This window comes from Desmodus rotundus, chromosome 2, assembly GCF_022682495.2.
Source record: "Desmodus rotundus isolate HL8 chromosome 2, HLdesRot8A.1, whole genome shotgun sequence".
Lineage (NCBI taxonomy): Eukaryota > Metazoa > Chordata > Mammalia > Chiroptera > Phyllostomidae > Desmodus > Desmodus rotundus.
The window spans coordinates 7,333,624-7,344,884 of NC_071388.1; the positions used below are offsets into that span (position 1 = coordinate 7,333,624).

An 11,261-nucleotide genomic window follows, 5' to 3' on the forward strand; every position below is an offset into this window, starting at 1 on the left:
CAGAGCCTGGAGCTGCAAACAGATCCCCATCCCAGTCCTGCCCCCTTCCTCCCTGGCTCGTCTCTCAGGCTTGTTCAATCCAACAACCCAATGGGTTTCCCACTACCGACCTCGTGTGGAGCCAAGGGGTCACAAAGGTTCCAAAGGGATCCTCTGCAGAACCCCGACTGAGGTCCATGCAAGAGAACACAAGGGAACCAAGTCCACAAGCAAAGCACATGCTAGCAATCAACCTGAATATCCAAGGTGCTGAGACAATTTTAAAAATGGTGTACACACACACATATGTGTATATTTATAGAGAGAGATGCCAATATGTATAACAGTAGATATATACGTCAATCAATCTCAGGCTACCAGCATCCAAATTAGAAGTGCCCCAGGAGGATCCCACCTCCCTCCGTGCAGGGTCTTCCCTGTTAGCAGCCCCCCACTGCCACTCTCCCCAAATCTGCCTAACCCTGTGCATACACCCCCCCTCCAATAAATCACTATTCAGTACAGAGTTCTCCAACAGTGCATTGTGGTACACTTGAACATTTATTGGGTTGACTTTCTAGCTATGTCTGACCTTCTACCTCAAACAGGGGCCAGGCAGCCCCTTTTTCAAGTGGCTATTTTTCAGAGGTGAATTATGGGTCACCTGGATCAGCATAATAATGGAGATTCCTAGCCCTGTGGCTGCAGAACCAGATTCTCTGGTGGGCAGGCCTGGGAAAGCATGTCACAGACTATTCCATCAGGTGAGTCTCACGCAGAGTCAAGCTGAGGGGCCCCCGTGGGGTGCGAAAATGATGTCACAGACACAGATCAGAATTTGCCCTGAGGAGCTTTCAAACTACAGCCCATTCCCCAAACCACAGGGCTGGCATCAGAATCTGTGGTGGGAGGTTCAGGAAGGGAAAGGCTCTCTAGGAAATTTTGGTATCTTCTTCCTCTCTGACCCAGCCCACCTGGGAGTTGATCCTCACCTGGGAAGGTCCAGGCAGAGGCACATTAACTAGCACAGGGCTCAGGGTGCCTGCAGACTGTGGCCCAGGGGCGCCTTGCCTCCTCCCCCCTTCCCCCTCGTATTCCTATTATCTGATACGGGGGCTGGTGCAGCCCCTTCCTCCACCTCCTTGGTCTTATCATCACCTTTACTTCCATCCGATACCACAGAAGCCTACATCCTCAGCCATGGGGGGTGGGGGTGGGAAGGAGAAAGGCGGGTCCCTTGTGACTATTAATAACAAGAGCAGGGTTGTAGTTGTGATGTGGGATCCCACAAGGACAAAGGAACCAACCACTGCTCAAAGTAATTACCCAAAACAAATACCAAGGTCACCTCTAGGTCAAATTTTCCTGCCCATGTTTCTATGTAAATATCCATCGAGCCTATTGTAAAATAGCAGCCTCCCAAGACGTAACAGTTATTGGTCTTGGTGAGTCACGATTCATGCCCAAACGCCTGGAAATTAACCATCCTCCCCACTTCCTGCTAGCATGTCAAGGTACCAGACAGCAACTGCTAACCTGGGTTTTACCAACCTGAATAATTGATGAGAGAATTCTGCTCCTCAGAGAGCATTCCCCATTGTTTACAGATTTCCTTTTCGCCGGCCAATGGACTAGACAACTGACTACCCTTTGCGAGAACTGGCGATGGTCAGGTCCTGCAGGCTGAGAAAATCACTATGGCGCTCTCTGTGTGGTTTGAAGTCGCCTGCAGAGCCAGCTGTTGGAGGGGGGTGTTCAGCGCCTTCCTGAAGTCCCACACGTAATATTACAAAGCATTGTTATTTCTATCCTGGCAGCTACAAATCAGTTATTAAAAATGCTCTACCACTGATATTAAGAAGCAAACACTGTAATTGCACAGACTGGGGTTTGGGGTGTTGTGTGTCCTGCGGGAACCCAAGATCAAAATCATGCCCCAGTGGGGCCACCGAGGAGGGAATAAGTACATCAGCAGTTTCTCTAATGAGAAAGTATGTTGACTCCAAAGGTTGCAAAACACAGCTCAGGGCCTTTATGTGGGGATAAAAAATGGGAATAAAATTTAAAAACATGGAGAATTGCCACAATTCTAATTATCTGTCTTTACTATGAGAGTAGAAATTTTCCAATCACCCTAAAGTTGGTGCGGTGAGTGGAAAAACAGGACCTCCTGGGAAAAATCAGTGCTTTGCTCAGTATTAGAAAAAGGCATTGATGGTAAGAGTCTCCATGGCCGTCAGCTAGTTTAAATGACATGGCCCTTCGGCATGTCCCAGAGGCTACCTCAGCCAGCACCCTGTCTGCCTGAGGCGACCCATTCACCTGGATCTAACCCAGTGTCACACAATCATCATTGTGTGAGGGCCCCATGAGGATGCCAAAGGCACCCGGGGACTCTGGGGTCCTTGGGCTTCACCGGGAGTGTTATCACCACTGTTGTTTGGGAGAAGCATCCAATAATCTGAGAGTTTGGGTGTCTAGGAAGAACTATAAACTGACTTTCACTGTATTTACGTACAGCGGACACCAAGAACTGCTTAAATTCTGTGTAAAACCAGCTACAAATGGTTTCCTGGTTCCTCATTTTTCACACGAAAAGAGGCAAGGCTCCAGTGACTCCAAGTCGGCCATTAGATCATTCACGTCTCTCTCCACCACCTCATCCCGCGCGCCCATGCCACCCATTCTTCAGACGGTTCTTCAAAAGATACAGGCAAACGGTTTTCACAGCATCAGGCTTGGGGCGGGGTCAGGACCTGGCATTGTCCAGATTTCCAGCCTGAAGACCAGCAGTACTGCCACACAAACTGGAGGATTCTACTCTCAACAGAAAACACAGCCCACGCAAAGCCAGTGCGGCCAGAATGTCACAAGGGAGATGCCGTCCTGGGGGGAAGACTAGCTCATCTTTAAGAGTCAGCGTGTTCTTTTTCCTTTGTCCATGACATTGACGTCAATCAAGCCACTCTGTGGTGACATCATCCGCCCCACCTGAATGACCAAGGAGAAGAGCATAAACCACAATTTAAATCTCTAGAATTTCGTATCTGGTTAACACGGAGGAACCAGTGACGATCACAAGATCCCAAATTGGAACGCTTCCCTGAGTGACTGCTCTACTAGAAACATGCATGTGGATTCTTCCATAAATGAAGGAGCTTATGGTGAAATAAATATTTGTATCAGGGTTGCAAATTCAACACCTGATCGCCACCCAAGGGCAGTTTCCAAATAATCTATATACCGGTATTGCCCCCCCCCACCACCACCCAAGTCTGACAAGGACTTAAACCCTGTAAGCACTTCTAGAAGGTACTGCTGAGTCAAAGTGATTTCTCAATATTTTCGCAAGGGTTGCTCTGCTTTTTTTTCTCCTCCAGAAATTCTGTAGAGTGCCAGGAGGTTAGGGGAAGCCAGCATGTAGTGTGGAGGTGATCTCCCGCGTTCTCAATTCTTTCTTTCCTGTCTCAGCAGCCACATTTCAAATGGGTTTTCTATAAATAGGACTGCTTGGTCGCCCTTAAATCTTACTCACTGTCTTATGTGTAAAAATAACTTAAATAGGGACGCAGGCAAGAGTCATTCCTCCCCATCATTCTGTCTTCCTGTGTAGTACCCTCTTTCCTTCTCCTTCCCACATCTCTAATCTCGCCAACCCCATTCACCCCTCTCTGTTAAATCAAGATATATATTTCCATAATCCAGGGGTGTAAACACCAACACCTAATCCAATTCAACGATTTTTTAAAAAATCCTAAGTATTGATCATCATTGAACAAACACAGATCTCCAAAATACAAATGATGGTAAATATGGTAAGCTATAAGACACCTAATTGATTCTTGTATTTGAATAAAAATCAAAATTTTAACAATGATAAAAACATATTCCTTTTATGTTACTTTGAAGAAGGAACCAACTTTCACATTTAGTTCTGCTGCAAAAACAAGAAAATAAGATACTGATGAGAAACCCATAAATAAACATGTTACTTAAGAAAACAGTATGAGTTGTTTGTTGTTTGGTAAGACGATTAAGGCCTAAGAACTCAGCTTTGTTTGGATGTCCTGGGCAGCTCTTTGATGGAGAAATGAATTCCCAGGAACCCCTAGGAAAGAACCTACGTGCTGGCTTGATGTTTGCAACCGGTGTTTAGAACAGGCAGGGCACTACAGATTGTAGAGGGTTTTGAACCTGCCGCGTGGCAGAACACGCTTGAGAGCAAGGTGTTCTCTGCGGTTCCAAACTTGTTTCTGTGACACAGGAGCCACTCCACACAGGAAGAGCACCTCAAGCAATCCTATCACATGATACGTTAGTGGCGAAGTCCCATCGCAGAGTCCAAATGTGAATCCCTTTTGGAAAAGAGAAGAAAATACCCCAGAAGCATTTCTGGAAAATAAATGCCTCTAGAGCCATGGGGTCAGTGTGTCCAAATGAGATGGCAGGAGTCAAGGACGCCACATGGGGGCTTACGTACATTTCTCGCAATATTACAAACAGATGTTGGGGTCGGGTAAGGAGGGGACTTGGCAAGGGAGGAGGAGAGAGAGGCAGGAGAGAGGAGGGGAGGTTCGGAAAAGAGGAAGGCTCCTGGCGGCATCTGGCCCTTCTTTGCTCAGACACTGAACATGGATGTCCACCCTCTCCACGCATGCGCTCTGCACCCGCATGTGAAAGGACACCCCTGGGCATCCCTGGAGCCTGACCTGTGGGCCCCATGGTCCAGGGAGGGAGGCAGCCACTCACCGAATCAGCAGCAAATAAACAGAGTCGGAGATTGCCCTAGACACCATCCAGGGAACGAGCACGGTCTCACAACAGAACACACTGCCCACGTCTGATCTGGGGGGCGGGCGACTGACCCAGCCCCTCCAAACGTCCTGATAAGAAGCTATCTAACCCTGAACCAAAAGCCCCGTTGTGGGCTCCAGCCCCATCGTGCTCCCCTCCTGCCACCTCGGTGGCCGCTGTGTCACCTGCACGAGGCACCCTTGGGCTGCACCCTGGGAATCCAGAGCTGCACCAGGGACACACGTCAGGTTGCTGGAATCTCACATTCCCACCGTCTTATCTTAAGCCATAAATGTGATGAGGAAAAGGCAACTTTGAATTTTCTCTCATTTTCAAAATATGAAAAAAAGAATATAACTATAGTGGGGGGAAGGGCAGAGAGAGATGAGAATTTCTGTGCTGAGCTCTCCAGAACACAAAGAGTTAATGTCGGGTCCTGGGGAAAAGATGCTGCCCAATTCCCCTGGGGAGGGCGAGGGGACCCTGGCCCTCCCAAGAACCACACCGCAGCCAGGAGATTGCGGGACTGCGGAGAAGCTTCACCCCTGTCACCATCGGCGGGAGGAGAAGCCAGCAGTGCCTCCTGGAATGACATTGGAAGGTCAGCCAATCAGGCGCGGGGCTGCTCCTGGAGCTGCCACCTCCAGAGGAACCACACACACGCGGCCCTGGCCCGTCTGAGAGGGGGTGCGGGTCCCCCAGCCCCCAGACACCTCCTCTGCCTTTCTGCAGACCTTCTGGGTCTCAAAACATGGCTCTAAACACGGCCCTCCCTTGCAAAATTGGGAACAAAGGAGGTCGGACCCTGCCGAGCCTGCCATAGCCTTGGCGTTGCTCCTGTTAGAATGAACTCCCAGACATGGGAGTCTGAGCACCGTGAACTTGAGCAATCAAATCTCGGGGAGGAAAGCCTCCCACCGCCCGCACACAGCATCTCTCCGGTGAGGCGGCGAGGCTGCCTGCTCTGCTGAAGGCTTGCTGCAGCAGTCTGCTGAGGTCTGCCGCCCACTAGTGTCCTATGGCAGGGACACAATTGACATGCAGGTAGCACCACCTGACTACCTCCCAGGCCGCGGATGGAGCTGGTCACCAAGAGCCAGCAGGCACCTCGGGACAGCAGCCAAGAAAATGCCCAGGCGCAGCGGTTTGCACGCGAATGCCCCAGGGCCGTGCCTGCTCTCTGCCCGGTGCGCCAGACACACAGGGGAACCGAGAAAATGGGAGTCTCTGGAAATGCTGCTGCCGAGCCTACTGCGTTCCTTTCCCTGCCTGTTAATTATGAATGAGGCACATTCACAGTCTCGCCTGCAGGATTCAACTCGTTTGGTGAAATTTGGGTGCCCTGGATGTGGAAATGCATCCACTGAGAGATGCATCCGCCCATTTTGCAAACATAAATGTCCAGTCCCCTGCAGTGTTCATAGGTCTCTCCTCATCAAATGACCCTTCTCATCTCCCTCTCCCTCCCCCCGCCCCTTTACATCCAGTTCCCATGCAAAGTACACTGAGCCTCCTCAGGAAGCACTCGCTGCACCTCGTCCTGCACACATCTGCCAGAAAACCTTTTGACAGCTACACGGAGGTCCAGGAATTACGGATTTAGATCAGCATTTCTTTTTCATCAACAACTGTTTTCCATGCCAGCATGCTGCATTGTACCAGTTCCATCCAGAGAGGCACTGATCCCCAGAGGCAGCAACGAACTGTGGTCGCACCAAAGTGGCACCCAGGAGACAGTCCAGGATGGGGAAGGATCGGTTGGCATTTATTAAAGGTCTGCATGACATTTGGTTTTCCCATGGAGGGCATTTTGCAAGGGGCGAGAGACCTAGAAATTATAGATGACCCCTGAAATTCTGGTATGAAATTGAATCTGCTTCATAAGAACAGGGGAGGGGGAGGAGGAGAGGTGGCCCTGAAATTATTCACCTGATACCATCTTTTCCTTACATATATTTACATGAATTAAAGAAAAAAATCATCTTAAAAGCCCTGAAAGTGCATTTGTACTCACAAAGGTCTGCTTCTAAATGCAAATAAAATGCCAAGTTTGTGGCACATAAATCCTTGTCGAGATGAACCAGTGATGGCCGAAAGGCTCTAGACACCCCACTTGCTCTGATGACCCCCCTCTCTCCCCAACCACTGCCCCCTCCCCAATGTCCACAAGCTCCCGGAAAACAGCGACGCAGCAACGCGCCAGATTCCAGGGCTCAGAGAAAGGCAACGTCAGGGACACATGTGTACATGGAACAGCGCTGCAAGGATGTGGACAAAACACACCCTGCAGAGTAAAGCTGCTTCGTATCCATTATTCTGCCTATCGGAGGCCCATCGGGGCTTTTCGCAAGAATTCCATTTAATCTAGACCGTGCTTGCTGGGGTTAAAGCCCAGAGAAATTGTGATAAAATGGAACGCAGCAAGATTCCGTCCTGAGACATGGAGGGACATGTGCGGCTGTGACTCTGCACACACATGGACCCCTTTCCGAACCGTAACCGAAGGTCTCCCGTGAGTATTTCTGGAAGAGTGCAGAACAAGTGGACTGCTCTCAACGTGACGACTGCACCTGATCAGGTGAGGTAATTCATTCAGGGCTTTAACCCACGACGCACTGGTCTCCGGCGTCTCATTTGTACCTGACACACCGTCTGCAGCCTGTCCAGCAACCACGATTTTGGTAAGAAATAAACGTACGTCCCATTACATCTGTAGGAAAAAGGCTACTGGCTGCTGCTAACATGCAGCTATGTCTTACTTTTCTAGCCAAACTACATAATCTTTTACAAATAGATATTTATGTCAGACCTTTGGTGTTTGTGGCCTAGCAGTAATCAGTTTAAATATTAGAACTCACGGATGTTTTATCACACCCACTTGGGAATTTTTCAAAATTAAGGTAGACTAAAATATGACAGTTGTCAAAAAATATATATATATTTCTCCATTTTTTCCCAACTGTCATTCAGACGGGTAGGCACCATTTAATTTCACAGTTCTGACATATTGTCCTATGAAGAGGCAGCATGCAAACTGGACTCATCTTATGTTTAATGTGACTATACATTTTACAGTCCTTCACACATCATGCACTGACCACTGAGCGTCATTCATTGAACAACTCTTTAAAGCTAGTTTCCCCCAAAATGAAAGAGCTCAATAATCTATAGTCAGGCTTTTTTTTGGGGGGGGGGGGTCAATGCTTGATCATATAAAGAGAAGGCCCTTTTTATGTAAGAGAGCCCCATAGCCTTCTGGTAGAGAGGATCAGAACATATTACACATCCACGTAAAATACTCATTTGCACGTACGATCTGTATCTTATGTGTGAAATCTGCCTGCATTCATTACAGTCCCCATCAGGGTGATTATCAATCAACTTTAAAGGCCTTGAAAAAGGTGGGAGAAGGCAATGCTCACAGAGCTTGGTATTCTGCACACACATACGCTTTGCATACCTTTTCCTTATAACAGAATATTTGAGGTTTTATACCATCTCTCAATATATATGATTCTTTTATGATTATGTTAGTATAAAACCTGATTCACAGACTCAGAGCACCGCTGTATCAGAGACTGTATCAGCAATTCTTCCACACTATTTTTGTCACGCAGAACTGTGAAGCTGCGAAGTAGGCACTGATTGACTGACAATTACAAGCACAACCTCTGTCGTCATCCTAAAACACACCTCCCCACAGGATGGAAGCGTTATTTCACCTGTCATCCAGGCCTCGCCTCGGAGTCCGAAGCTGCACGCCCTGACAGGTGAGACAGCCCGTCAAGGCTCCGTGGCCCTGGCACACAGACGTGAGCACTCCTGCGTGTTCTCCGAGTTCATGGCAGCAGAGCAGCACGAAGGGCCCGGGCCCTGACGCATCACCACCCATTAGCCAAAGCAGATCTATCCCCCAAGGTAAATTCCCGGGAGGCTGCAGATGAGGTGTAGTGCCCGCCGGGAACGATGGGTGTCATGTCAGAACTTGTTGCAATTCTTTCCTGCTAGGAAATCTCCAAATGAAAGTTTTGAACACTTTGCTTTAGGTTATATTAGAGAGCAAAGTATCATTTTAACATGCATTTCAGGAGAGCCTTCTTTCACCTCTACCATTTCTGTCATCCTTTTTTTTTTTTAATTGTACAAAGTTTATGCATTTCCTCAGGCCTGTCGGTGTGTTGATTCTTTAATACTATCCAGATAGGCGAAGAAAATGTACCCCCATGCAGTTAACACTCAGAGCTCCCCTCTGCATTCTCCCGGAAAATCTTAGAGCCTCCCCTTGGCTTCTGGTATTTTCTCACAAGGGCGAGATTTGGTCTCTCTCTCTCTCTCCCTCTCCCTCCCTCTCTCCTTCTTTCCCTCCCTCCCTCCTCCCTCTCTTGGGCAGGGGATTCTGCTTAATGCTTTCATTTTAACTGTCAGCAAGTCATGCATTTTATGCAGATTTGTGTCCCAAAATTTGAAATAGGAATTGACGCTGTAGCTACTCCCAGGCGATGCCAAATGATGACAATTTCCTCTCGTTCCCAAATAAGAGGAAGCCATTCATACATGTAAGTTCATGTTTACACGGGGACGGGCGGCCGACGGTGCAGGCACACTCACTAATTGGGTCTGACTCAGTCAAGAGCAATAGCTCTTCAAATACCCAGGAGGAAAGCATTTCAAGATGCAATACTGGGTTGGTCATGAGGGAAGCAGAGCTATTTACAATATTCACTGATTTCATTTTTACAACTACACAGGTGTTTTTAAAAACTGGTCCACATTTCAGATGATGTAATGCTTATGAGTGCATATTTTTCCATAAATGCCAGTGCGGACAGTGTAGTACCAAGGGGGGCGGGGGTGGAAGGACAGATCTTTCTTAAAGCCTTCACTGCTGCTGGGCATCAGTTGTAACCGAATCAAAGCATATCTTTTAAAGGCTCGCCAGCTTTGAATCCGAAGGCAAATGCTCTTAATTAACCCCTCCACCTGCCTGCACTTGGAATGTCACCTTCCTTGGAGGTTCTCATGTGTCAAAGTGCCCATCTCCCCTTCTCTCCTCCTCTCCCCAAACCGGGCTGATTCTGAATGAGGTAGCTACCTAGTACTGGAGTTGGCTCCAAGCTGTCACTTTGCTAGGTTAGCTCCTCTAAATGATTAGAGGGCAATTTTCCCCTGGCCTCTCTTCGTTGCCTCCTCTCCTCCCCGCAAAATAAAAATAATTTAAAAATGAAAGCAGGAAAACGTAAGCAAGCCCCGACGGGGAAATCAGGGAAAGACGTCCCCCATGCACCCAGTCACCCCCGTGCTCGGGTCAATACAAGAAAAGAAATTATCACAAACCGAAAGGCTCACCATTCGCGAAGCTCTGGAACAAGGAGAGGGCCAGTATCCACATGCCCCTGCTGCTCCCCGGCCTCCCGCGAGCGACGCGCCGGCCTCGCCCCCCGCCCGGCTCCGCTCGCTCGCCACCTGCCCGAGGGCCGCCGCCCGCCCGCCGCCGCTGCTGCGGAGCCGCCCGGGCACGCGGCGCGGCCGGGCTCCGGGGCGAGGGCTGCGCTCGCCGCGCGCCGCGCGCCTGCACACCTGCCCCCGGGCGCCGCGCCCCGCGCTGCGGCCAGAGCGGGCCCGCCGGGCTGCAGCCCAGGTGCGCCGTCCGCTCAGGGGGCCGCCGGCAGGTCTGCAGGTGCACACAGCCGCCCACGCGGGCGTGAGCTCATCCCGGGCGCCCGGCGCCCCAACTGCACAGCAAGCGGCCTCCGGTGCGCCGGCCCCTCAGCCTCCACACCCAGGCAGCTGGCGGGCGGGCGGGCGCATCTTTCCTCTCCTGCGGCCCGAGTCACAGTGATCCCTGCTCACCTTCCCTGCCCGGGAGGCGCGCGCGCGGGCGGGCGGCGGGCGAGGAGCGAGCAGCCGAGCGGAGGCGAGCGGGGACCCCTCCCCTGCCTCTGGCCGCCAGGGCGCTCTGCAGTCTTAAAGCAGCAGCGGAGAAGTGGAGGCGAACTGGAGGCAGGAGCGGCGAGCGCGCAGCCCCACACACTCACGCACAGTCATCGGGATGCATTTCTTAGAGGCTTAAATAATCATTTCAACAGCCGATTATTTTTAGTTATTTGCTTGCCGGTTGCAAATAAGATATGGCCAGGGGTGACTATTCCAGAAGGTTGTCAGCTAAGCAGAGGTGACCATGAAATGTTAGCAGTTTTAATAAAATGTGCAGCTGGATTCAGGCTTCGTATTTACTGTCATAAAAGTCCAGTTCATCAGCCTGGAGGGAATGATGCTTCCAAATCTTTATGCTGCTATAAAGATCTCTATGGTTTCACCGGCTAATTTTTAATTATCTCAAATACATTGTAAACTACAAACACAGGCAATTCTAATTTTGCTCTCTGAATGGTGCAAAAAAAAAAAAAAAAACCTGATTAAAATTGCTGAGAATCTGAGTAATTCCAAACATATAACCCCTCCCACATTGCTGTGAAAAGCCAATATGA

The 11,261-nt window shown here is 49.7% G+C and overlaps 1 protein-coding gene across 1 annotated transcript in view; it reads right to left on the minus strand.

Annotated features, from left to right (window-relative positions):
* Positions 1 to 10,272, minus strand: part of LOC123480257 (cell adhesion molecule DSCAM) — a 452,836-nt gene extending 442,564 nt beyond the window's left edge. The window contains exon 1 of the mRNA XM_053917294.1: positions 10,120 to 10,272. Within this exon, the coding sequence (XP_053773269.1) occupies positions 10,120 to 10,162 (43 nt within the window). The 5' untranslated portion in view covers positions 10,163 to 10,272. The remainder of the gene's footprint in view (positions 1 to 10,119) is intronic.
* Positions 10,273 to 11,261: the final 989 nt, after the last annotated feature.